This window comes from Harpia harpyja, chromosome 11 (genome assembly GCF_026419915.1).
Source record: "Harpia harpyja isolate bHarHar1 chromosome 11, bHarHar1 primary haplotype, whole genome shotgun sequence".
NCBI lineage: Eukaryota > Metazoa > Chordata > Aves > Accipitriformes > Accipitridae > Harpia > Harpia harpyja.
The window spans coordinates 4,002,202-4,029,449 of NC_068950.1; the positions used below are offsets into that span (position 1 = coordinate 4,002,202).

The 27,248-nt window shown below is 47.7% G+C and overlaps 2 protein-coding genes and 1 long non-coding RNA gene across 4 annotated transcripts; all 3 read right to left on the minus strand.

Moving 5' to 3' along the window:
• Positions 1-1,351: 1,351 nt before the first annotated feature.
• LOC128148186 (forkhead box protein D3-like) lies at positions 1,352-2,360 on the minus strand. Its single transcript, XM_052801718.1, has 3 exons — positions 1,993-2,360; positions 1,454-1,628; positions 1,352-1,356 (listed from the first exon to the last, which is right to left on the minus strand). Exons 1-3 carry the CDS (start codon positions 2,269-2,271, stop codon positions 1,352-1,354), a joined length of 459 nt encoding a protein of 152 aa, XP_052657678.1. The 5' UTR covers positions 2,272-2,360.
• A 315-nt stretch (positions 2,361-2,675) lies between these two features.
• Positions 2,676-4,889, minus strand: LOC128147979 (uncharacterized). Its single transcript, XR_008237148.1, has 2 exons — positions 4,181-4,889; positions 2,676-2,895 (listed from the first exon to the last, which is right to left on the minus strand). It is a non-coding gene; the product is annotated as an uncharacterized LOC128147979 (long non-coding RNA).
• Positions 4,890-5,228: 339 nt separating this feature from the next.
• On the minus strand, positions 5,229-27,132 carry PIAS4 (protein inhibitor of activated STAT 4). Of its 2 annotated transcripts, none has more exons than XM_052801290.1 (11): positions 27,002-27,132; positions 23,162-23,597; positions 16,973-17,057; positions 15,187-15,228; positions 14,682-14,772; positions 14,202-14,330; positions 14,009-14,114; positions 10,522-10,595; positions 10,200-10,360; positions 6,564-6,694; positions 5,229-5,644 (listed from the first exon to the last, which is right to left on the minus strand). In XM_052801290.1, the coding sequence occupies exons 1-11, from the start codon at positions 27,026-27,028 to the stop codon at positions 5,439-5,441; spliced, it is 1,488 nt and encodes a 495-aa protein (XP_052657250.1). In that variant the 5' UTR covers positions 27,029-27,132; the 3' UTR covers positions 5,229-5,438. The 2 variants fall into 2 exon arrangements, with proteins under 2 accessions (XP_052657250.1, XP_052657248.1); XM_052801288.1 differs by lacking the exon at positions 27,002-27,132 and adding an exon at positions 23,747-25,150.
• Positions 27,133-27,248: the final 116 nt, after the last annotated feature.

The window sequence follows — 27,248 nt, forward strand, 5'->3', positions numbered from 1 at the left end:
GACACCCCCCCCCTCGCAAAATAATGCCAAAGGGGGGGGTTCCCGCCACCCCAACGGGGAACCTGGTGCCCCTGCCCAGTCTGCCCAGTCTGCCCAGTCCCCCCACGACCGATCATGCCCCGCTGGGGCAGCTCGGCCCCGTTAAGCCGCTTGTGGGGGGCCGAGGCGCGAGGACCGGGGGGGGGGGGGGGGGGGGGCGCGGGACCCTAATCCCGTTTGGGCACAGATTAGGCCGGGGCAAACGCCAGCCCCCAGATGGCCGCGGTTTAAGGGGGCCTGCGGGGATGGGGGTTTGGGGTGTACACCCCCCCCCCATGAGGCCCCTGCCTCAAACAGGGAAACTGAGGCAGGGAGAGGGAGGCAGGTGGCACCGAGGGGGCCCCCACAATCCAGAGCCCCAAAAATCCCGCTGTCACCCCCGTCCCCGAGCGAGACCCCCCCCTCCCCATCATCACTACCATCCCCAGGAGCGACCCCCCCCCCCCCAAAAAGGGCACGGCCAGTGTTAACGGATTAATTTGTGTCATAAGCTTCCTAGTTCTCGGGAGCGCGAAGAGCTTTGGGGGGTTTTATCTCCCGGGATTTAGTGGCCGAGTCGTCTTTCTTAGCGAGACGCCCCTAATGCCACTTAACACCTGGGAGCCGTGATTTTCATTAGGGGCGTCAGGACAATTAGTAAGAAAATAATTAGGGCAGGGGCCTGCCGCTGGAGGGTTTAAGGCCCATATGTGCCTGGGCCTGGGGGGGGGGGGGGAAGACGAATGCCCCCTCTCCGTGGGTGACATCGCTGGCATGGGGCTGGCCCTGATGGGGGGACACAGGTCCCCTCCTGCGAAGGTTGGAGGTGGGGGGGGGTCCCCATTGGGGCATGGGGGGGGTTTTGGGGGGGGGGGTGTCCCTCAGGGGGACGCGTACCCCAGGTTCTGGCCCCATCCCGGCACGTGGGGGTTCGTCGGTGATGGAGGGGGGGGCACGGACATGACGCCTTGGCTTGGCAGGGTGGGGGGACGTGGGGCAGATGACATCCAGAACGTCCTTGAGGATGTCATGCCTGGAGTTGCCCCCCTGCTTTTTTTGGGGGGGGGGGCATCTAGGCACACCCCCAGCTCCGAGCAGGGGGAGCTATAGGAATGGGGGCCGGGGCAGGAGGGGGGCCGGGGCCGCGGGGAGCGGGGACCCGTCCCCAGCCCCAACGTGCCCGTTCGGGCAGGCAAGCGGTGGGGGGGCCGCGGGCAGGGCGAGGGGGGGGCAGCACAGGCAGGGCGAGGGGGGGGCCGGGGGGCACCGCGGGGCAAGCAGGGGCAGCAGCAGCCGAGGCCGTACAGGGTGTAGGGGTGGTAGTAGCCGACGTTCACCCTGCGAGGGGAAACAGAGCACCCGGGTCAGCCCTGAGCCCCAAAACCCCCCTGCAGACCCTCCCCCCGGGCCCCCCCCCCCCTCAATCCCCGCTCACCTGCGGACCGCGTCGCCGGGGCCCGCCGGCGATGGTAGTCGCCTTTGGCGAAATCCTCCAGGTTGGCGGGGTGGATGGCCCAGAAGTGGCCTTTGCCGTTGTCGCTGCGGCCGGCTTTGACGAAGCACTCGTTAAGGGAGAGGTTGTGGCGGACGCTGTTGCGCCAGCTCTTCTCCTGGGCCGAGAGGGACCGTCAGCCAGCCCGCGGCCACCATGGCCCTGCCGTGCCCGCCCCACACACCTCCGGGACGTCAGTAGGCACCAGAGTGAACGGTGCCCGATCCGCCTGGAGAAACCAGCCCCCTGACACCGCTTGAAACTGTCCCGAGATCCGGATGCCGCCACGACGTGTTTTCCCGGTGGATTGGGGTCAGCAGAGATGCGGTGAGTCAAGCCCAGCTCCGTCCCCCACCCGCCACCAGCGCCCCGGGCTCAGCTCCCAGTTTGCCCACCCCAAACCACTAAAATCATACCTAAACCAGGGGGGAAAAAAAAAATCCCTCCCCAAATGGGTCTGCTCCAGCATCGCAGCCCCTCACCTTGTTCTTGAAGTAGGGGTAGTTGTCCATGATCCACTGGTAGATGTCGGAAAGCAGCAGCTTCTTCTCCGGGGAGGAGAGGATGGCGGTGGAGATGAGGGCGATGTAGGACTGCGATGGCTTGTCCCCGGGCTCCGGCGGGGGCCGGGGGGCTGGCGGGGGGCTCCGGCCGGGGGGAGAGGGGCTGCGGGGTCCCCCGTCACCCCGCTCCGACAGCAGGTACTCGATGGTGAAGGAGGCCCCGGGTGGGCGCTGGCCCCCGGGCCCCGTGTCCCCCATGGTCCCCGAGCTGTCGCCAGCCGGAGGGGAGACCTCCTGGCCCGGCCCGGTAATTAGTGCAGATTACAGGGTTTGCTAATTGTGTTTTCACAAACGGGCTGCCTTCGCAAAGCAGGCTGTTTATCTGGCAAAGCCCCGGGTTTAGCGGGATTTGGACCTTTAAGCCTCATAAATAAAATGATTAATCCGCTGGAGGTGGAGGAATTCAAAGTGGCACCGAGGTGCCTGCGGGGACGGGGCCCTCACACCCACCTCGCTCTTGGGTCCGGCTGCCCCCCAATTCCCAGGGGGACCCTCCTGCCCCAAGCACAGACACGCCCTCAACCTCCCCGGGCTCCTTTTGGGGTGAGCTCCCCAGAGCTCCTGGGGACCCCGGGGAGAAATCCCAACACGCCAACACTGAATTAAATGTAAATCTTTCTTTTTATTTAACAAACACTATAATTTGAACTTTGAAGAATGTGTACTGAGGGAAAGAAAAATAATTTTCTTTTTGTTTTTTCTCTTCTCTTTACAAAAAAAGAAAAAAACAGGATATAAGAAAAAACATATGTACAGGAAGAGCTGGCCAACTCAAACAGAAAGCAGTAACAGAAGCATGATGTTTCCAAACAGTGGCTTGGCCTGGAAAATTTAAAAGCAATTAAATTAGAATACAAATATTAGAAAAAACTGGACTCTAAAGCTACTGTGCAGCCAGGGATGCGAGCCACAGAACTTTATACAGTAAAACTTAATTTTTGAGCTCTACCCAGGTTTTCTTTTGTTTTAATCCCCCTTCCCACCCCCGCCCCCTTTTAAACCTGAAAACATATTGCTTACACGCAAACAGAAAAAAAAAGAGAAGAAAAAGAAAAGCTTATGTCATACAAATAAGAGTTTCTCTGTGGGAGCAAGACTGGAAACAGCAGAAGAGCAAGCGAGATGCAGCTGCCTCCCTGCCTGCTGCCCACTCCCCCCTGCCCACGGCTGCCGGCTGGGACACCCTCGCAAGATGCCTGGGGAGAAAGCGTGGGGTTTTTTTGTTTGTTTTTTTTTGTGTGTTTTTTTTTTTTTTTTTAAACACCCCCCCCCTTCGCCTTCAAGTTTTCATTAGCTAAGACAAAACAGAGATGGGCAGGAAGGGCTGGGAGCGACGGATGCTCCCTCTGCCAGCGTCTGCAGTCGGATGCGGAGCCGGGTGCCCTCCCGTGCTGGGCAGGGGATTCGGGGATCCTACACCACGCGCGGGAGAGACTGGGGAGAATTTGGAGAGGAAAACTCCAAATATGCCAGGTCGAAGCTTCCTGCTCAACAGCATTTAGAGGGTAATTCTTTGCTTTTGGGCAAGTCACTAACAAGGATTTAAAACAGTTCTGGGTGGACCTTGGTGGCTTTTCTGTTGACACGAGATCGGCCGTGCTTCGCTTTTTCCTCAAACGCACGACGAGCGCTTTGGAAAGCGCCGTGGCTTTGGTTCTGCCATTTCGCTGCCATTGCCCCCCTGCTCCCACCCAAAACGCCCCAACTGCCGGGAGGCGAGGGCAGAAAGGAGGCAGAAGCGTTTGGGGTGCCAGCAGGGCCATCCCTGCGCTGGGCTCTGGCAGCACCCAGCGGCACCGAGCAGCCCTTGCCCAGAGCTCGGGGGTCTCGGTACAGCGCAGCTGGACGCTGCTCAGGGGGCCCTGGCTGCGGCAATGCCCCTCCCGTTGGGCATGGGGACATTGCTCCTGCTTGCTGCCCATCCCATGGGCACGGCAAGGGGCAGAGGCACAGGCCAGCTTCCTTCCAACGTTTATTCTCATCTACAGACGAGAAAAGTCAGCGAGGTCCAAAGCAAAACAGAGTTCAGAGGCGTTAGTGGGAACAGCAGAGCTGCTTACGCAAAGTTAATTACAAAAATTCTCTAAGACAAAGTCAAAAAGGTTACCATTTGGAAACTCAAAAGCAACAACATTTTGCCATCAAGAGCATAGCAGTAGCTTTGGGTCTGGGACCAAAGTCTTGAACAGAGAAGTGGAAAAGTCCAGAGGCTGTTAACACGTGGTCGCAGGGCTCCACGCATCGTCCCTCGGCTCTGTCCTCAACACCCTGCCAACAGTGCCGCCAGCAGCGCCGGTGCCGGGCCGCACACTGGTTCGTGACTGAAAGAAACCTGAATTGGAGTTTACCGAGGTAGTTGGCTAGAAACTGAGATTCCCCCACCTGGCATTTTCTCGAAGGCCCAAGCATCCCTCGCCCCCCACCCCGCTCCTCCTCACGTGCCAGGTGTCCAGCTGTCCTGCAGGTCACTGCCACCGCCTCCAGAAACAAAGCCTTCTCAAAGAAAAGGGAATGCGCAGCCCTTTTAAGTCTTCAAAAACACCAAGTTATTGCACTTCAAAAATACAACAGATTTGTGGTTCGAGCCCTCCCCACCCTCCCCATGGCTTCTGCTCAACTAAAACGATTCACTACGCACAATTTCTACATTACCTTCGGATTAGGTTAAAAGATTCAAAACGTGTCTCTTTACATGAGGTGCAGAGCTGCTGGAGCTCCTATCTAGAACAGTGCGATTCCAATCGTACATCTCTTCCCTTTCACCCCGTGCCCCCCATCCCCACCCCTAAAAATCCCCTCTATGCTTGCTGGGTTATACAAACCTCCCTCACCCCCCCACCCATCTCCTGTCCCTCTCCCCGCTCCCCCCCCTCCCCGCCCCGGACTCACATGTCCAGCAAAAACTTTTAGATTAATTAAGGAATGGTTATTTAACAAGACAATAAAAATGCACACAGCTTTGGAGATGCACGGGAGTTAGATGTCCTGTAGATCTGCAGGTGAACTCCACCGATTCAAACCGTCCTGGTGAAGGGCAGAAGAGACCAACGAGCTGTGGATTCTGACTGCCTGGCTTAAGACACTTTCCTTACTTCAGGCTCCAGTTCAGGGTCAGGCTTTGAGTGGGGTCGTCTTCCAACCAAGAAGCAGCTCAATGGTTTATTTTTCTTTTGTGGTGGTTTTTTTTTTTTTTCCTCTTTTTTTCTTTTTCTCTTGTTTTAATGATTAATTTGGAATAGGAAAGTCAAAGGAGATCAGGGAGGAAGGGAGATGAGGTGGGAGAAGACAGTCTCCCCCTCCTCCAGTTTAATAAGCACCAGAGTATTCAAGTCTGTCCGTTCTGAGATTCAGAGCTGCTTCCGCAGTCAGCAGGCAGAAACTAAACCTTTCTCATAAGAGCAGCGTCGTTTTGGTTGGGGTCCCTCATCATCGTCGTCATCCTCCTCATCTTCTTCCTCCTCTTCCTCCGATGATGAGCTGTCCAGTGTTAAATCCACAACGTCAGCAGTGGCCTTGCCATTCTCACCGTTACCGTTAGGAGTGGGCAACAGCCCGTTCACATCTGAAGAACCTGAAAGGAGTGGGGAAAGAAAGGACTAATTAAGACATTTCATGCCCAGTTTAGCGACGCTCCGATACTCTTGGTCTCTCATGGCTGTGTGGTACTTGGAACAGAATACCTACAACGATCATCTAGGCCAATTGCCCGACCGCTTCAGGGCTGACCAAAAGTTAAAGCGTGTTCTTAAGGGCATTGTCCAAATGCCTCTTAAACACTGACAGGCTTGGGGCATCGACCACCTCTCAAGGAAGCCTGCTCCAGGGTTTTGACACCCTCTTGGTAAAGAAATGCTTCCCCATGTCAAGTCTACAAGGCAAAGGGGTGCATGAAACAAACTCCGTTCAAGCAGCTGCCTAAAAACTGAGCCGATGCCACAAACCTGATGCTCTCTCTGGGGTTAGAGCTTGCTACAGTGCCCAACAGCACCTGCCTGAGAACCGGGAACTGGCTCGGCCAAAGCAAGAAGCTACACAACAACACTGCCAACCCCGTCCATAGACGTCACCACTGCGAGAGGACCTGGCCTTGTGCAGGCTGCCCAACAGGCAGCCCTTCCAGTCAAAATCCTCTTTTCCCACAAAAGTAGTACAGTGCCGTTCCAGGCTGGTCTTGTCGATGACATTTCAGGGGTTGTTGCAGAAGTGAATGTACTGACAAACTTGTTCGATGCCATTCTGGCAACAACCCAGCTTTGCCAAGTAACCCCATTTGGGCTGGGCCCTCCTCCGCAGGGATGTGATGCACCCTGGCGATGCTGTTCATTTCTGGAGAGGCTAAAAATGAAGGGCCTATCCAGAGGAAGCTCTCGGAGAGCCAAACTCACATTAAGGTATCACAGCTTCTCCCAAGGCAGCTGGGGAACTCTAGTTTTGCAATTTGTGCACGTTTCCTACAGTAATTTGAAGTCTTTAGCCCCAGAGATACTCACCTAGAACTAATATTGGACACTGAGGGCTGCAGCTCCGCTCTTTCTCAGCTCTGATGGGACACCAGGAGCCATCCACCAGGTACTCTATTTCATCTGCATCTTCACATTCTGTCAGGATCTTTGACAGGAGCCTGGACAGGAGAAAAGATGCCATCTGTTAAGCTCGAGGTAATCAGAGAATGCATTTAGTGATGGGCCATTGTCGTGGTTTAACCCCAGCCATCAACCTGGATCTTCACCTTAAACAGCCCTAAATTTAGAAGAAATTTGGTGTTAGTAGAAGGCTGCCAAACAGATAGCCCTTTCAGTCAAGGGCTTGTTTTATTTTCCATAAAACAAGTACAGGTTCTGACATTGCAAGCCATCCCCGTCCTTTCTGACAACGTACCTAAACCATGAACTAACATTTTAATTATGTGCAATTAGAAGACAGTCTTGCCTCTTCACCCAGTTTCCCAGGTCTGTGGTACTGCTTCCAGACAGACATCTGATGCCCCATCTAGAGCTATGTCAGGGCTGGTGCAGGTACACATTCACACCAAGGCGTTAGCAAAAGACAAAATATCCTATGACATTAAGAAATAAGCAATCCAACAAGCAGCACTTCACTTCCTTCCTAGTTCTGTTTCTCAAAGCCTCCATAGCAGCCACCAAAACAGTATATGCAGCCTCCTGCAACAGAAAAAAACCCCATGTTCAACCACTGAAAACAGACCCCAGTGTAGATACCTCAATGTCAGCCATCTCCCATTGCAGAGACAGTAACCAGAACAAGACCCTGACTCTGGCTCACTGTGCCTCAGGAACTGGGGACTTGCTTTATTCTGCTATGTCCCGCCATTTGCCTGGAATGTTTATTTGGACACGCTATTGGAACCACTGTTCTGCAAGGCCTTATTGACTTCTGGATTTGAGCATTTCCTTTCAGTATAAAGGAGAACTAATAGCAAAGATCTTACAAGCTCAAGATAACTATTCGTGGCACTCTAGTGAGAGAAAGTTTCTGCTTTCTCCCGGCTCAAGTAGGAAAGGCGTTTCCACAGACAGTCCTGTCATCCAGCAGAGCAACCACCAAGGCTGCAATTCCAAAAAAGCTGACAGGGCCCAGAGGATCTTAGACTTGACCAACCAACTACCTCCTCAGGAGCCTACGCCTCTTTTTTGACTAGCAACATCCAGCTGTGACTGCCAGGTTCCCTCCAGCTTACTTTCAGGGAGGTCTGAAGACTACCTTCATCCAACAGAACTGGCACTGAAACCCAGTCTTGAGCACTGCAGAGCAGGGACAAAGAAATCTGCTGAGCCTTCACCAGTGATGACCTGCTCTTCCTCCTCCTCATCCAGGAGGAACACGTGCAGTGCTGACCTGTGGAGGTTCCACAATCCAACCCCTTGTACCTTCCCCTTCAGTCTCAGCAGCCTTGTTAGAGATCTCGAAGGAACTGGATTTTCCTGTCAGTGTTGGCCAGAGGACAAAGCAAACAGGTTATCTATGCCTAGGCTGCTTCAGACAGTCTAAAAAGCCACAACTCCTGGATCAAATCAGTACCTATAAAGGCAGCAACGCTCAGAATATTATCAGCCTGGCCCTGGGAATATACCACCCAGGCAGAGACTCGTCTGCTCACTTCACTGCCTTGTGTGCCAAGGGAGCTGGATGCACCAGAACAATTTCTCTAAACTCTTCCTCCTTTTGAGGGAACCTGCATTAGAGGCCAATTATACAAGCCATGAGGGTGGAGATCATTTTCCAGAAGCCAACAACCATGCATCTTGCTCCACCAGTCCTCAGGGTTGCTCTCAGCTTGGCTAGCACCACTAAAGATGTCAGTGGTCCCAGCCCATAAAACAGGCTCCCTGCATTTTGAGGCAACAAAGCTTCTTCTGGGGGGTGGGTGGAGATTACTGTTGGCATTAATTCACTCCTTGTTTCTTCCTTTACTCTTGGACAAAAGCCAGGCAATTTATTGTGCTCTTCTCTAGAGATAGCCTCTGGAACCCATATTTTGGGAGCTGACAAGCATCGTCGCCAGCTTTCTGGCTTGCCTCAGGTGGCCCCTGCTGTCAGCCTAGCTCGTTCTGCAGTTTGCATATAGGACTCCGTCTGCCAGGTCTGCAACGAGGAGAGGGAGATCTGTATTTTAGAGTAATCCTCTTGGCACACAGCTGCATTTTCAAGCTTTCCAGTATCAAACCTCACTCAGACATATGAGCATCACCTCCAAAGTGTTCTTGTACTGCTGAACTGTAGCACTCCAGCTCTCCCAGCTTATGGTGAGCCCTCTGCTCTTCTCTTTGGTAAAAAGACAGAGCAAGCTAACTCTAGTCCAGAGATACGGGAAACACCATTCCCATATGGACTAAAAACCAGATGACAAGTTGAGTGCCAAGTCTAAAGCAACCTTTCCCCAATTCACAGCTGAAGAACTCTTGGCAGGGCTCGGGGCATGCATTTCTTGCCTCACCATTTTCCAAATGCTGTTTGGAACTTACTTTGCTTTAATTCCCTCCTGTGCTTTTACAGTACTACTTCAGCTATGCCACACTCAAACTGAGACAGTAGAAAGAAAACATCCCTCATGCAGAAGAGACAGGGGCTGCTTCACTGGGAACACTGAGAATGGGGATGCTGGCATGGTTCTGTCCTTCTAGCCCACTACGGGGCAGGCGGCAGCCCCAGGACAGCAGCCAGACCCAAATGCATGGCTGGAGCAAAACTCTGCAGTCTGCCCTTCACAAATCCACTCTAAAAGTGCTGTACTAAAAGCCGGTTCCCTCCCAACATATACTCCATTTGCCTGACAAGTGCACTGGTGTCCCCTTGCACACCAAGGGGGCTGGTGACCCCCAGCAGGGAGCCCCTGGGGCCCCCTGAGCATCCCAAGGTCCTGCTGCACAGGCTCAGCCTGCTAGCAGGGATCAATCACCACTGGGTGTCCCCAGGGGAACCAGGGTGGGAGGCCCAGGGAGCCCCAGGTGGATCCACAAAACATCCAGCCTGGACAATATATCCAAAGCATTTTAATTCTGTCCCTCCAGTGCATCTGAACCTGCTGCTTTTTTCCCCCTACAGGCATGCAAAACACAGAAATAGTCTCTCCTGAGGAATCCCTTCCCTTTCCAAATACTACATTTGCATCTCTGTCTCGGGGGCTATATGTTGCACGACGTTTGGTTTAAGAGCTGGCAGAGAAGATCCCCCAATCACATTTACAGCATGCCAAGAACTGCTTGTGAGCTGATGAGCACCTCACACCAACAAGAAAACAAGAAGATGCTTCCTATCAAAAACCACCTTATCGGGTGCTTATAAAGTGGTTTATTCCATGCAGCATGGTATCAGTCAACCAAGGCGGCTAGTTGTGCGGGTTCATCAGCCTGATGAAAAGAGTGAGGCAGTAAACACTTGATTCTCAAAACACTTTAGTGTAATCCAAAAATTAAGAATGGCAGACAAACAGTCAAGTCTTGCTCTAACACACCAAGACAATTAAGTCAGAATATTATGCACCAGCAGAATAAGCTTCCAACTTTGTTTTGAGGTGAACTTCAATCAGATGCACAGACCGAAAGACAAGATGCCACATTCAGCAGAGAAAAGAAAGGGGTTGAGGACAGAGAAGCGTAGGTACCCACCCATCAATTATGAGCTGGTCATAGGGTGCTGGTTTGTCACACACAGGGCACATCCATGTGGGCTTTTTCTCATTCATCTGTAGGTAGAAGACTGCATCAAAGCACTGCAGATGTGCACAGGTCTCCGCCCGGCACGGGACAGACAGCCGCATCTTCACTAGCTGTTGAACCAAAAAGCAGATGATCAGCAATGAAACCCACCCAAGCCATCACCAGACAGTTCTCCTCCTAAGCAAAAAGGTTCGTTAGTTTGCAAAGGTGGTCTGACAGTAGAATAGGGTTTCTTGACGAAAACAGACTAAAATATATTGCAAAGGCTTACCGGACAGATAAGAGAGACGCGAACACCTGTAGTGGCAATTTCACTGTCTGGATCCAAGCGTAGCTTCTCTTTTACTGCAGTAAGAGTAGAGAGCACAAAATTTAACAGTTGCAAACTTAAACCTTGGAAACAACGTGTAGCACAGGTCAAGCAGCTCACCAACAGCCCTTGGCTGTATACGAGTCATTTTCCCCACAGATGACAACCTCTGCCAGTCAGGGACAGAGGACATAGGAGACAGAAAGCTGTGGTATTGGACCAGGCTTGCGCAACCTGCAGAACTCAGTAGAGACGCTGCTTGGCTAGCCGAAAACCTTGCGCATGATGAGGCAGTTCATGGTCTACAGGCCAGCTGAAGTATTTATTGGCTGAGGAAGCTCACTTTTTCTTACAAATCCCCCTTCCCAATGACCCAGGTCTCCCAGCCAAACAGCACATGCTGCCTCTCCTCCAGGAAGACCAAATGAAGGAGCTGGGATGGACTTAGGTGTTGGGATGAGGGCAACCGTCTGCACGTTATCTGCTAGCTACACTGTTAATGCTCTCTTAGCGACCCTTCCACCTCTTATTTACAAACTACAGGCTGGGTGGCTGGGGTACATGGAGGAAATGACACTGCTGACCAGCTTTTTCATGTTAATATTATACCAAGGCAGCCAAGTGGGAGTTAACTTTGTCCCACTTCGGAGAGGACTAAGACACCCACATACCTGGACTTCCCGCAGGGAGGGAAAGAGTGGACGGACAGAGCTCTAGCACATGGCAAGACTTCTGGAACGAAGTCAGTTTAGGCTTATCTGGTCATTAGCATAAGCACGATGGATTTTATTCCCTTCTGAGATCAGTGGCAATAGGACAGGGTTAACTGCCTCCCCCTGCCCCTTGAAATTCAGAGAAAGTCCCCCCAGAAGTGAGCAAACACGGGATACAGTCAAATTGACAGGAAACCACATCTCATCATTTCCCCATCAAATAAACAAGCCTCCTCTTAGTGCTACTGGGCTGTAACTCTTCATCTTATATGCCGGCCAGCTCATTTATTCCAGCAGCCCATTTCACAGGAACCACAAACAGACGCAGAGGTACCAGGGCAGACAGCTCAAAGAGCAAGGCAGCCATGCAAAAACAGTCACAAACAGCGATCCAGCACATATTTGGAAAGAATCAGGCATTAGGAAAGGAGGTAGAGAATCCTGCCACCACTGCTGCATCCTGAAAGGAAAACCCAGAGGAGCTGCAGGCAAATCAAGAAGAGCAGCAGACATGCAGGTCCCGCACGTGCAGGTCCCGCATCAAGGTGCGGAATCAACACACAAAATTAGCTTTAAACTACGACACAACTCCTAAAGAGTAGCTGCTGCTAATGCTGCTGTCTGAAAAGGCCTTTGACGCTTCCATCACCATTTTTCTTTGGAGCAAGTCAACCATTTATTTTGACCTTTTCAGATCATAACAAGATGTCTCCAGACAATGAGGCTACATGCAGTTTTGCAACACACAGCTCTAATTAGAGAGTGACTTCTCAGATGTGAAATTCCCACGAGATTACAAGATTTGGTGTTGTTTTCTTCACATTAGGAGACTTTTCATCCAAGCTTAATTTTTTGTAAAGTTCTTTGTAAGACCATTCTCTGTGCATCAATTACTATGATACATGGGAAGGAGAAATGGGCATTTTCTAGGACCTCCTGATTAGAATCAAGCTGTCTTAAGACTGCTTTTGGATCCACAGCCATGTATGTAAGCATCTCTGTTTCCAGACAATGTTCCTATACTAAAGTCAACAGAAGCATAAGCAAAGGAAGATGAGTCAGCCCCGAGATGCAACTGAAGTCAAAGGGTAGCTTTAGTGAGTACTGAGGGATATTGCAATGAACATGACACGGAATTATTTGCAGAACAGACCAGAGCTACAAAAGCAAAGTTTACAAGCTACTTGTGCTTGCCAGTTTCAGATGTCCAAACAACTTCCAAGCAGTAACAAGCCAAAGGAACTGAAAGAAGACAATGTTCCTATTTGCTTAAATTTAAGGTCACCAAATGCAACTCATCCCTGCCCCAAAGTCCAGCCAAAGCTGTTAGTTATCCAACTCAGTAGAACTGGAGGCACACACTTGTTACTGAGTAGAAATGGCAAGAAACCTGCTTTCAGAACCTCTGCCTGTCACTCTCAGATTGAGAGTCCATCCTGCAAGTGCTTGCTTGAAAGGGAACAGCACATACTGCTGAGCTGGGTTTCAAGAAGTGCCAGAGAAGAATGTGAGGATCCTCCGCAGTTTAGGGCAACTCAAAAGCCAGCTTCTGCTCAATTCATTTAAGGTTCTGGTGAACCGCAAAAAAGGGAGCACAGCCAGTGCCTTGGGGTTCTGAGAGTGGTGGATGTCTAACAAATGGGAATTTCCATTTCTTATGTCAATAGATAAGTGCTGGCTGTCAGAGCAGTCTAATATGATCAAGACTGCCATGGACACTATTTGGTGTGGCACACAGATACAGAAGTGTTCAGCATCTGCTGCAGAAATGCTGCACTTAACATGAAGATCAGAAGTTTGGCTGAAGCAGCAGTGTGTCCCACAATGTGCTTTAGGCATCTGAAGACTGGACATGACCGAAATCATCATCTCCTCTGTGAACTACCATCTATCTTCAAGATTATGTTTCTTATACTTGGTAAGAGTTGTCCACAATCTGAATAGTATGTTTTAAAAACCATCACGATCCATGGTGTTAGTTCTCCCATGCAGAACAAATAGTGAGACTGCTCTCCCCAATAACATTAAATAACTGGAAATCCTCCAGACTCTCGTGAGCTGCAAGTCAGATTCTGCCTTGGAAAGGTAACTTCCCCTCATTTTCAGTAATGTTTTGCATTTGCCTCATACCACGATGATTTACCTGAGTGGTCTAGGATAAGCATCTCTCGGGATCATCTCTTCTCTGAAGCTCTCAACGCATATGAAAGTGCTGGTGGTGAAATCCCACTGCCAGCCCCTAGGATTCACGGGGGGTTAGGGCAGCAGGACATTTTCACCAGGATCCCTTGCTCCAGAAATCTCCTTTGGAAATAGTGCGGGTCAAGGCCGAGGTGCTGTGGTAATGTTCGTCAGCTCATAATTACTCAGGTGAAGGCATGAAGCCATTCGCGTCAGAACGACACTGGCCCTCAGCGGCACTCACCACGATACGACCTGGGGACAAATTCTAAATCCAACTAAAGTGATGCAGAGCTTCTGCAGAGCCATGAGAAACGCACGCTGCAGAAGTGCTGCACTTGCACACAGATTTGGGGCAATTTCACACGACTGACATACAGCTTAGCAAGTCTGTTCAATTAAAAAGTGTTTTTATACAACTGGAGGAAAGAAATTGTATAAAACTTGGCAGCTGTTTCCAAGCACGTTTCTAGTAGCCTGGCTATTAGGAATGCTGCAGTCTGACAGGCATACAGCAGACCTCCCCGAGCCACCACATAAGCAGACATACTCACCAAGTGCTTTGCAGAGTTCTGGATGTTTGATCCCAATGGTTTTCAACCTCTGCAGCAGCTCTGCTGAGGTCATCTGCCGCACTAAGTACAGCCCCACAGAATAGCTCTAATGAGAGAAGGAAGGGACAGAATGAGCAAGGCTGCTCTTTTGCACTCGTTTGTGCAGTTCTGTCCAATTTCCTTTGGCACGTACCTTCCCGTAATTCCCCCAGGTAACGGTGATGCGATTGGTCGCTGCAGACAAGTACATGAGATGGGTGAGGTTGATGGGACGACAGGGCCTTTTAGGTTCCACTCCAGGTTTGTTTGATGGATAGTAGCCCTAAGGCAGAAAGATTATATACTTTTTTTTTTTTTTTTTTACTCAAGATGCTTCTACATGGGTACATCTATTCATCAGCTTTGCTAAATTCTACTCACCCACAGTTTTCAAGGAGGGGGGTAGAAGGTAGCTGAACAGTCAGACCAAGCACAAAGTAAAAAGGATCGAGCCTTTTTGCAAGAACAGTTTATTAACAACATAGATAATCCATTAGAAAATTAGCTTTAAACTAAGCAGTGCACTTTTATACTCTGGCTTCTTGTCTGCATTCATCATGAAACCAATTTCATTCTAAATCACACAAATCCTTCCAAAGTTGCAATGTCACACCTCCTGGCCGAGCTGACTTACCGGCACTGAGCAGTAACTATGATTCACTTTCACTGCAATGTTCGGAGGGTACTGATCCTCCTGAGGAGAACTAGTGTCTGTGTAACAGATTCTGTAAAGAAACAACACGTCTCTCAATATCCCCATGCTGTTTGCGTGTTCAAAGCTCTCTGCACATCAACAGCTACCAGCAGCTAACCATCACCACACCAACCCATGCTCCCTCATCTGGCCAAAGCAAAGCCAATTCCACTCGGCTCTCCCAGATCGGATGCAGGCTTGATACCTGGGCAGCAAAATCTGACATGCTGCTGTTTTCTACTGCAGCACTAACTCAAGCAGTACATGTAGGAAGAGGTTAGAAAGTAGAGTTTAAGATGCTTGCGTTAAGCATGTGAACAACCAACTTCTCAAAGTTATCTTTGTAGCCATGAAAACCACACTGAAAGTTAATATATTTTGGTAGTGCATTCCCTCCTCCCCTGTTGTGCACCTGATGTTAAATCAACCCCATGCTCAGACATACCTTAGCACAACCTGAACCGATTTCACACCGGGTTGCAACTCCCTAGTAAATTAAAGAAGAAACAGAAACTTCAGATTAATTATGTAAAAACACTAAAAACCAAAACCACCACCACAAAAAAAACCCCAAAACCCCAGAACAACCAAAAATCAGCTGTCGCTTTTGCCAGACTCGGGACTTTTAGTTCTTTTTTTTTTTTTTATAGACCTTTAAAGAATTACTTTACAGAATTTAAATTGTACAATTCCCCCTGCAAATATCAGTGGTCCTGTAATTATTTGTTTTCCTAATGCACCATCCTATAGCCTTTCTCTGGGTTTTCAAAACTGTAAAGGTGTTGGGTGAAAGATATCAATTTGCCTGGCATCCTTTTGCTGATTTGTAAGCATTCACAAAAACTAGGTTTTAAGGTCAGGTCTACCTGACAGCGTTCTTTCAAGACTCTCTTTGTTCAATTATTCAGCTAAAGCTGTTCATGCAAACCAAGGAACCGAGTATTATGGCACCAGCAGAACAACTGTTAATATTGCTAACTTCAGGAGTGCTATTCATAACAGGATTTCAGCTGCTATCAGGAAAGCAACATATCCCAGAACAAGGGCATTTTATTAGTAGTCTTTATACACAGGTACAAAACACTCTAATTTATGCATTAGGTAAGATCCCCAAATTAGTCTCAGTTTGCCTCTGAAAGTGTTTTGCATTCCAATTCAGTGTTTTAGTATAAATGTCTTGATTTTGGGGGTGGAAGGGATGGACCCTCAGTTCAGCTGACAGACAAGAGCTGATATGGCAGTTTTAGATCTGGGGGAGACACATCTGGATACCACCCACAAGCAGTGGAAGATGATGGACCTGCACTGAGTGATCATTCTAGACTCTCACCAAACCCCCGCTATGAAATATTTAAGCTGTGTTACTGATACTGAATCTCTTCTCACAAATCTGAATACATGGAGAAAAGACCACCAAGAATCAGCTACAACATGTGTAGTCTTTTATCACCCTTAAAGACTTCTGTGGTATATCATTTCCTTTCCCTTAAGTCTTCAAACAGCTTCCCCTGTACTGCTTCTATTGACCTACTGGGATCACAACAGTAATCAAGCACTGGATATTCAAGAAACATCATCTTTCTTCGACTCTATGATAACAGTATGATTTTACCATAAAGAGAAATATTTAAAGGTTTTGCGCTTAGTTTTGGAGGACCTCTTCTGCATTATTGTCCTTTCACGGCAGCAAGGACCAAGGGAGCAGGTCAGCAAAAGAGAAAGCCTTACTGCCTGCACTGACATTTCTTAGGCATTTCATTGTTTGAATCAAAAACTACATCATGACAGAGGTCAGGGTAAATCCTAATTGGTGCAAGATGTTTTCTTTTGCAGTTACTATAGCATCCTTTACAACAAGGAAGCTTTCTTTCAGATGCAAACAGCATTACACATATAGCTTTTGAACTTTTGATGCAAAGAAAAATCCACAAATGAATTCACTACACAAGCTCAACAGAGAATTTAGGTCATCAACAATTACATACCACTTTTCCTGCCCAAATGTACTATTCAAAAGCAAGATTAGAGGAGCAGAAGTGAAACTTAGGGACTTAAATGGGTAAAATTGCACCTCCCACCTCCCCCAGCTATTTGCTTTACATGAGAAGTAGCCTGTCTGCTAATGTTCTCAAACTTTTTCCTTGCAGATTACAAAGGCTTCCACAGAGAGGGAACACACAGGAATTATACAGCTACATTTTCTTGAACTGTTAATACACAACAAGAAATACCTGGAATTTCTGATCAACTCCACTTGTCTTGGTGTTAATGCAAAAATGCATGGACTTTCCTGAAGCTTCTCATTATTCTGTGGAACTGAAGAGGAAAAAAAAAAAAAAAAAAAAAGACTGACATCAAACTGATAATATCTAGCTCTTCTTACATTGCTAAGCACAAGGTGATTTTTTTATGTTCTGAGCTATGTTTATTTTTAAGTCTTGTTTCCTGCCATACAGCTACACAAGAACTCCAATCATCATGCATTTTGGTAAATCTACTGTTGATTACAGCTTTGCTCATTTATTGCTTGCTTGTTTTGCTAGTTAGCACACTAATAGTACGCAGTGGATTTGGACCTGCTTTTTTTTTAATTTTTCCTCCCCTCAAATAATCAATGAGCCAACAATTGTGTGTTCATATAAAAACAAACCATAAGTGGCATCACAGTGTGGAGACTAGAACTCAAAGAAGCGTAAGAAGAGACCTATGCATGACATGAAAGCATGAAACCACCAGACTGATCAGACTGATTCTGGAAAAGAAAGGAAACGACAACAACAAAAAGATCAGCTTAGATAATAAAAAAGCATCACAAAAAACATGAGACAAAACATGACTTACAAACACATGACCTTGAGGGTGCATTTATAGGTAGGGTGTTACAGCACTCCACTTTCAGAAACACTTAACTGAGAACCCAGATTAATTGGCCTTTTATCCATTCACAATTTTAAGATCAAATGCATTTAACGTGGTTAAAATGAAGCTTGAGGTGTGGAAAACTTATGTTATGACTTCCGCTTAGTACCTTTTATTAAATTCAAACACGCTAAATTTTATTGTCAGTACACGTTGCCAACTGAAGTCGAGGGCCTGAGCTGCTGAAAGTCACAGGACAAATACAAAGAACAGGAAGTGATAAAATAGCTTTTATTTTTTCTTTTTTAGCAGGAATAGGATTTTTTCTTTGCATCACTTCAACTGCTTGTTTATTCAAAGCCAACATACCAGAATTTGAGAAGTAGGAAAGTGTGCTTTACTGTCTATGAGTAAGATGAGATGAAGGAAGAGTAAAACCTCAGCAGCTCTAAGATCTTGGAAGACAAGGTGACAGTCTGATTCACTGACTATGGATACTTCCCTTTGGTAATTCAGCTTTAAAAATGCAAAAAGGGCTTTCAGAAATAAAAAAAATAAAAATCAAGGTATCTTTATGGACTTTTAATTTAATTCCAGTTTCCATCCAAATGTCTCTTGATCAAAACAACCATTGAGAAGTAAAGCATTTCATAAGGACTGTTATTTTTAGAAAGCGATGAATGATAAGAAGAACAAAAAAAATCATTTTAATATTGTTGCTTGAATAACTGTCTATAGACATGCTGTCCTCCTGATTGTTGAGCTACACAAAGACAAAGCAAACCTGATTAGGAAAACTGAGTTGTTCATGTTTTATTTTGCATTTATCAGCTTGGCCTTCTTTTACAAAAAGAGCGCCTAGCTGCTGAAAGCAGGCTGCCAGCAGCACTGACTGGCGCCATTGGAGGATGCCATCAGAGACAGAAGTCAAACCCTGTGAAGTATCCAACAAATTTGCTATCACCTCTTCAGCAAAATATTCTAGCATTAAAACCAGCACACTATTGAATTTCAACACAGGTCATTTTCTCACTTCTGTAACACACCACATCATTGCTGACAACACCAGAAGCGAGTGCCACTCCGGGGCTGAGGCTGAAAGACCACCGCTACCATGAACGGGATACGATGGTGAGTTTGCACAGCAGTCCTAGCTGCGAAGGACCAGGTACCAATGGGCTACGCAGTTTGACTGTGCAACCATGGGTGCAGGAAAACAAAAGATTAGTCAGGTACCTACGTTTCTCTACAGCTACTTGGTTAACAACTCTCCTCTTTTTGTGTGAAGTAAGAGAAATGAGAAGCAGCAGCACATGCTCCCCACTTTCTTTACTCCTCACTGTGAAAGACCCTTCTCCAGGCAAGAATTGAGGGTTACTTCTCAACTGTGCTCACAGAAAGCTGCTGGAGAGTCACACAAAGCATTCCAGTTACCTGAACAAAAAACAGCTGAAGGAAAACAAAAATCAAAAAGATATGGACTCGGGATGTGTCCATGCACACCCTGTCGCCAACAGCAATCAGAACTGGGTGCTTCGGAGAAAAGTGCAAGAGAACATTCCCCAAAAGACTGAAAGAAAAACCTCTCCTAGACAGACTGTGTAAAGACCCAATTCTTCTTCAAAATCTTAATGCTGGAAAATAAGCCCAAACTCCAGGATGTACACTTTTAGGGTACCTAATCAGTTATTAATTTCTCTGCTGAGCAGCCAGAAAAAAAATTCTGTTTTTTAAAGCTAAATATTTTAAGATAACCAAGTTTCATCCTTTTTCCAGGACAGATGCCCTAGCACACAACTCAGCTCCTTGACTTGTAAAACGGCTGCTGGGATCAATTTATTTTAACAGTTGACAATAGCAGGAAATCAATTTTTAAGACTGAGCTCAATCAGCAATCCTCAGAATGAGTCAAGACATAAAACTTCCAAAACCCAAAAGAACTTGGCAAACCATATTCAAGACTTTAGCCCAACGTAATTGCAATGGATTCCCATTCTGGGAAGCCAACCTCATCTGCAGCTGTCTATCTGGCAGGCTAGACCATGCCATGCAAAATAAGGACTACACTGATTTCAGAGTTTTAGGGTTTCCCTGCACCAAGGGTTTGTTTGGGGTTTTTTTGTTTTGCTATTTGGGTTTTTTGTTGTGGTTTTTTTTTTTTTTGAAACCGCAACATTCCTCACTACTATACTTATTGGTCAAACCTGCTAAAGACATCAAATACCCCTAGGAAAGAGAGATCATATTGTCATCACCGTGGCTGGAGATCCCAAAGGCAGATCAGCCCGAGATGAGCTGCTGGCAGGAGGCTTCTGTAGGGCTGAGGAGCTTGTTGTGAGACCTCATTCAGATCCCAGCTGCTCCAGAACAGCCCACCTCAGGGCACAATACAATATATAGGTCGGGGTCTTTTTTTTTTTCCTCCTTGGCTATTGGAACTACTCTGACTAGACTGAAGGGCAGCTGTGTTCGTGTGCGTCTGGGGAGATGGGGCAAGTTGACTGTAAGGCATCTTATTTTTGTAAGCGGAGGAAGCACTCATTTTAACACATACCACAGTTTGTTTAGGTGAATACAGCAACAGTGTGAGCATGTGCTTTTGCTAGGATTCCTTGGAGATCACTCAATGCAGTGGTGTATGCTCTTCAGTCAGGGGAAGGCAGTTGCCTTTGCCACAAAATCGGTGGCCCTGTTTACAGCAACTGAGTCCAGCTTCAGAGGAGGGGGCTGGAGCAGCAGTTTTACTACTTACACATGAGAAAAGCAGCACCACCACTGCAAGGCAGGTATTATCAAAGGGAAAAAACCCAAACAAATCCTGTTTACATTGACAGTGGCAGGACCTCCCAGCCTACATGGCCTTCTGCTCCTACAGTTGCACCGCAAGATCTCCTTTGGCATGCCTCCAGGAGAAGACCAGAAGCCTCAGTATCTACAGCGAGTACAGGCTGTCACAGCTAACATTCAGAACAAAAAAAAAAAAATTCAGAATTCCTTACAGCACACTATTACTGTCAAAAACTATATTCACACTGTTTTACCCAAAAAGGTGCCAGAGGATAAGTACACTTATCAGCAAGGTGCTCAGACACCACAGAGCTTACATAAATACTCTGCTTGTTAGCTACTTAAAATACAATGCAGGAAAGATATTAGTATTCATACCCTCTAAAAGGTATCTGATCAATCTTAATTTTAAGCCTTATCTACCCAAGAGAATTGCGGTGATTTCAGTAAATTAGAAGAATTCTTTCATGTTGACATCCTTAGACCAAACCAGAAAGCTGTGGCAGAAGCTGTTTTAATGTAGATAACTCAGATGCTAAATTCAATACTTAAATTGACTGAAACTGTGTGTGCAGTTACCAAATATGAGATATTAGCTGGTTCGCAATACACCTAATTTATCTGCTTTTGGCTGAAGCCACCTTTGTCTACAAGTATAATAGTAATTTGATAGCTCTTCAGGGAATCTGCTTGCCTACAGACCAAATTAGGCATCGCCCACCTCACCTTTGATCTCAAGGCAATCATCTCAAAGAGGCAAGAGAGCCTTTTCATTAATAAAGATGCTTCCAATTGAAGTTCGGAACATATAAATTAAGCTTCCCCTATTCCCACCATGGCTATATGCTTAAAATACCTCTTTTGTAGCCTAGGGAAATGGGGTACTACAACAGCAGCTGGGTGTTTCTAAATGGATCTGAGATCTTAAATCTATTTCAGGTACTTCCACGTTACAAGTTTCTGAGGTTGACAAGGAGCTTATGCTTGGTCCAGACACAGAATGGGAAATCTGGGCAACAAAGCATGAACTGGTACAGCTTCCATATGGAAAACCACTCCATTTTCCTCAGAGCTCTTTGTTTTATCATCCTTCCGCACTAAGCAGAGCTCCATGCAAGTGTAACTTATAACGTCAAAGTTATTCCAGCACCCGGCTGTTCCAGGTGGCAATGGGGAGCAGCCGATATCCATGCAGTGTTGAAATAACCCCAGTTTACAGAGAAACAAATGCTTCTTTATTCACATTGGCGGAGGCAGAAGGAATTATAGTCGCAGGTCACCAGGTTGGGAAAATTAAACAAGTGTCTAGAAGACATTGTTAGCTTCTGAACAGCTGACTGGGACAATGAAGACTGAACATCTGTTCACACCCAGCTACTCACCACCAATCCCCCACTGTTAAGGGGAAAACACTCTCACCAAAAGGGAAAATTAGTTAAATGTGCTTTAAGGAACAATCTGACCCGAGGGAGGTGTCAGCTAACAGAGGTGAGATACTAAATTTAATGAGACCTCGGTTCTGATCTGATGTAGAAGATTTAATGTCAACTTTTAACAAAATCTGTTAATCACAGTAAGTATATCCAGGCTCTTCTCCTATCTCTGGTCATTTCCACCTCTTGAAAATTTTTTTCCTTCAAAAGACTACATTTGCGTTCCTGACCAACAAATGCCACCCCACATTTAAGACTGAACTAACCCATTCCCCAAACAGCATTTAAAAATATTTTAGCTTTACACTGGTACCCACCCCTTGACTGTTTAAATGGTCACAGCATTAACATATTTAATGCCTCCAAATGAAGATGAAAATTACATAGATATAAAATCTGATGAATTAGTCCTTGGTTTTTTTTGCACCTGCACAATCATATCTTCATCTGTTTTTTTTTCCTCCAATCCACATGTACATCAAACGTTTTTTCAGCAAAGACAGACCAGCTTCCCAAGTTCTAGGTTCATTTAGTAGTGAAGCCTGGTATGACCACATTGACTTTGAGACACTGCAGTTCAGCAGACTACAATGGTATTTCTCCTCTGTATACACTGTCTTTGCTACAAGAACATTATATTTAACATCAGTGACAATATTATTTGTTTCTCAGAATTAAAATGATGAAAAAAAAAAAAAATATCAGACTCCTAGGCCCAGGGTGGGAAAAAGCACTTCATCCAGTTTTCCTAGTTGCCCCTCAAAATACACAGCATCAGGGACAAATAAGTGTGACAAGCACAAAAGAAGAGTCAGAAATACTGTTTGATGTGTGTACCACCCTCTTTCATCCATAGGAGGCTTTAGGTCAGGTATTTTAAGCACTGAAATTAATGTAGAATATGCCAGCATACTTGCTTAGCACAGGTGCAACACCAACACAGAAAGATTTTCATCAATATACTGCCAAATTATGAAGATAGAAGACAGACTATGATTCACAGCAAAAGACTGCAATGTGCAACACAGCAGCATTTCCAACGAAGGATATAAAAGCTACAGCCAAACAAGACAGGCTTTCAAATTACATCTCAAAGTGACCACATTCCTGTTCTAAGGCAATGGAAAAAAACCAGATATAAATATTCTTCTCTAAACTCTAAATATAAGGGGAGAGGGGGGGGGGAGAAGGGCATCCACCACCACATTAATCAATCTCTCCTCTGTCACATGACATTACAGATCCTTGAAAACACTGTCACCTTTTTGACACTTAAACCTGTTCCACTTTTCTCTCCCAGACCAAGCCCATCATACAGGCACCAGCATATTGAAAACTCACCTAATTCTGTTGGCTTCAGCAGTTCATCCAGGGTTGTATAGAAGGGAAGTTTCACCAGCCGAACTTCAGGCTTCGCAACTTTGGGTGGCAACCTTCCCAGTCCGTTAAGGTATTTCCCATAGAGAGCAGGATAGTCAATATTAGTAGTGGAGATAGAAGTCCGAGCAACGGTGCTCCCGCGGTCATACGATGAATGTATGGAGAGTGCCTCGGGAGACCGGTGCTGCTGTGGCTGAGGCTGCGCGACTTCAGAGCTCTTCTTGGCATAGCGAGTCTCATAGAGCTCCTTAATTTTCTTGAAAACTTCAGGGCTGCAGTCAAATTGGACCAATTGCAATGCTCTGGTGACTAGTTCATGTTTAAGTCCGCTCTTACTCCTGCCAACAAAACCCAGCAACATCTGAAGATCTGAGACTCGGAAACTCATCACCATGTTCTAGGGGATAAAAAATTAAAAACGTTCTTACAGTTATAAAAAGGCAAAGTGTCAGTTCTCACTATACTCTATAACTGGAATCCAAAATAATAAAAGCATCCCTTAGAAGACAGACACCAAACCTTCTGTTCAAATCAGCTGTTACTCACCTGATTAGCATCCCATTTCTTAAGTATTTGTTTGAGCAACACAAATACAGAGGAGATCATCAATTGAAATATCACCAAAATCAGAGAAACAACAGGATAGTCATCAAATCACTCAAAAATCATTTGTGATAAATGCTCAGCATCCTCAAGACAGGTCGACTGGAAGCAGGAGTGACCACAAAGGAAAACGTCTCAAACAGCAGGCCCCACACGTGAAAGAGCACATTAACTCCTTTTAGCACAGAGGCTCAAATCATCCAAACTTGCCAGGCACCTTTGGGTAAGGGAGCTACATTAAAAACTTCATCTAAAATGGTATTAGCATGAGGCAAAGGAAGGAAATGAAAGTCAACTTGAAGGCAGACAACACTTAAGTGAACTGGGGCCACCAATTCTTTCATACTGTATTTCAGTGCACCTGTATATTATCTGTATGCGAAAAAAAACCCTCCAGAATCCTTCCTACGTATATAGGATCTTTAAAAAAAACCCATGTGTTTTAGACTACGGCAAGGTATTAAAAGACTACTAGAGAGAGCAATATGTTCCCATGAGAACAATGCCTCCAAACTCTATTTGGGTGCTTTGCCAAGCACTCCCCCAGGCTCACAGCCAGTAGCTGCCTTTGCTGTTGCACTAGTATTATCAATTTCACTGTTTTGATAAGCAGTAAAAAACTATCTCCGTCTTCAAAAATCTACTCTCTTGCTGCTGCGGAAACTCAAAAGGCCTGTAATTGTCGGCAGATCCAAAGACCATACTGTACTGTACTATACGGCAACTTTCCATGAGACTAAGAACTAGAAATTATTTCTGTTAAAACTACAGCTAGAGTCTGGTCAGATTGATGTTTCAGTTCTCTCTCATGACAAAGTAGCCTTACGAGTGCACAAGACAAGCTTATCAAGTACATGCTTTTGAAAATTCAGGCTGCTCTGAAAATATACTTGACAGGTACCCACACATATTCACTCAATATCCTTCCTGGTTTGTGGAAAACACGGGAGCTCAAGAAACCCCAGCTGTCCCACAGTTTAAAAAAAACAGAGGAAGAGATCCAGCAGGGCTCGTTTCCCCAATCTATACTCCACTCTTGTTTGAGGATTAAATTAGGAAGAAAAAAAAAAAAAAAAAGGCAAGGCATAAAAGTCAGATTTCTGTGGAAGTTAACAGTAGCCTTGTAATTTCCTGGAATAAAACAGCTATGGATTTATTTATTTATTTTAAATTAAGAAAGCTACTATTGACTCCAGAAACATTTAAACAGCCACTTTTGCATGTGTGGGAATTAGACTATAGAGAAAGTACCATTTATTTTCTCTTTTTTCATGAAATCTGTCATTTAATCTGGAAGCCCAAAAGATGCTACACAAACATCACTGACTGTAGTTAAAATTTTTGGCAGTCATGATGTGTCCCAAAATACCTTTGATGAGAGGAAAAAAAGGCAGATAACTTTAAAGAGGAGAGAAAGGATGTTTAATTGCCAAAAAGTCAGGATTCAAGAGATCTGGATTCATATTGCTGCTTCGCTAGATACTACCTGTGTGATCTTGGAGAAATCTAGTTTCTGCGTTTCAGTTTTCTTCAACTACAAAATGGAGAGCGTATTGTCCTCTCCAAGGCACTTTGAGGATAAACAGCATACTTGCAAAGATAAACACATCAAGGCAGTCACGCACATCAACAGAGCAGTACCAGGGAAGTCACAGGAGCACAGCAGACAAGTATTCTCCTGCACTCACTGCTCCTACACCACCGGTCACTTGGGACTGTCGGTGCGTAAAGCGGAGTTTGAACTGACAGTCTTCTGCAGTTTGCATTTAGAAGGATTTAAGATCCAGAAAGATGACCAGATTTGAGCAGTAACAGAAGAACAAGCTTCAGACAAAGAAAACCTGTCACTGAGGCTTGGACCTGCACAATAGTATGAGCAGTAGAGAGATCACATTAACTACTGAGATCGTTAACGCTAAGGTTTATTCCTCCCCGCAAGGAAGCCTCACATGTGAGCGGCAAGGAGCCCGTCAAACACCCACTACAGGGGCAACCACAATGCCTTGGAAGCACACCTCCTCCCCAGAGTCCTGGGCTCAGCTCACAACACCGAGAGAGCCCCAACAGCAGGGAGAGGGCAATGCCTCCTAAAACAAGCCTCTTCCAAATCTTATTTTTGCAGCCATCTAGCCGTATCCTCACTGATGAGCTGATCCTGCAGGCACTAAACATTTTCCATCCGATGGCATTGCTCAGTAAGCACCCTCAGCACCAGCTTCCCCATGACGCTGTTGGGTAAAGCCCACTCAAGTGCCACCGGCCGGTCCTCTGCGCTGCCACGCACCAGCAGCGGGACACGCAGAAGTCCCGGCTCCCAGAGAAGTGCCAGTGAACGGGAACCCAGAGGGAAAAGGAGGAACCCACAGCAGAGCAGGGACCTTTTCCCCCAGAAGGCCCGATGGGGTGCACAAGACACCTTGGAAGCACAACGCAACTTCGGGCACGTTTTTGGGAAGACATTTCACCTCACCCCACCGCGGAGGAGCCTCAGAGGCCGCCCCAAGCCTCCCCGCCACGGAGAGCTGGGGGCTCTGCCCCAACACCCCCCAGTGCCGGGCACTGCTCGTCCCACCGCCATTCCCGCCCCCGGCCCCAGCCACGACAAGATGGGCAAAGCTAGGCCGGGGCCGCTGCCGTGTCTCCCGAGCCCTCCGCCCGCCGGGCCCGGCTGGACAGCTCCGCTCCGCGCCCCACCGGCCGCGGCCCCAAACCGGTCAGGAAGCCCAGGGCAGACCGCGGAGAGCAAGCCGGGCACCGGGCACGACCGGCCCAGGGTTCCGCGGGAAACGGGGCGAGGAGCCCGGGAAGCAGGGGAAGGGACCCCGCCGGGCGGCGGGGGGGAAAAAAACTACCTGCGCTAATTAATCACCGGGAATTAACTGCGGGGGAGGCCGGGGCCCGGCCCGGCGGCCCAAGGGGCAGGCCCAGGGGCGGGCGGCTCCCAGGGGCTGGGAGCCGGGCCGAGCCAGGCCCGGGGTCCGGCGGGGGCTACGGACGGGCCCGGAGGCCGGGGCGGGGCAGCCCCTGAGGTAAAAAAAAAAAAAGGGGGGGAGGAGGGGGGGGTCCCGGGGCGCCGCCCCCCCGGCTCTCACGGCCGGGGCCAGGGCCGAGGCCGTGCCGTTCGCGGTCCACCCCACTGGGAGCTCGCCCGGCCCGACCCGGGCCCCGCCGGTGGGGTGTGGGGCACAGCTCACTCACTTTCGCCTCCACCAGCTCCGCCGCCATCTTGGCCTCCAGCGTCCACCGCGCCGGGAGCCGCCGCCGAGTCACGTGACGCCCAGCTACAGCGGGGGAGGGGCCGCGAGGGGCGCGAGTTGCCCAATCCCCGCGCGCCCTCTTCTCCCCGCGGGCCGCGGCCTCGCCGCGCAGGCGCAGTAACCCCGCCCCGCCCGGCACCGCCTTCCCGGATGGCTTAAAGGGACAGCGCCCCGCCAACCGGGGGGGG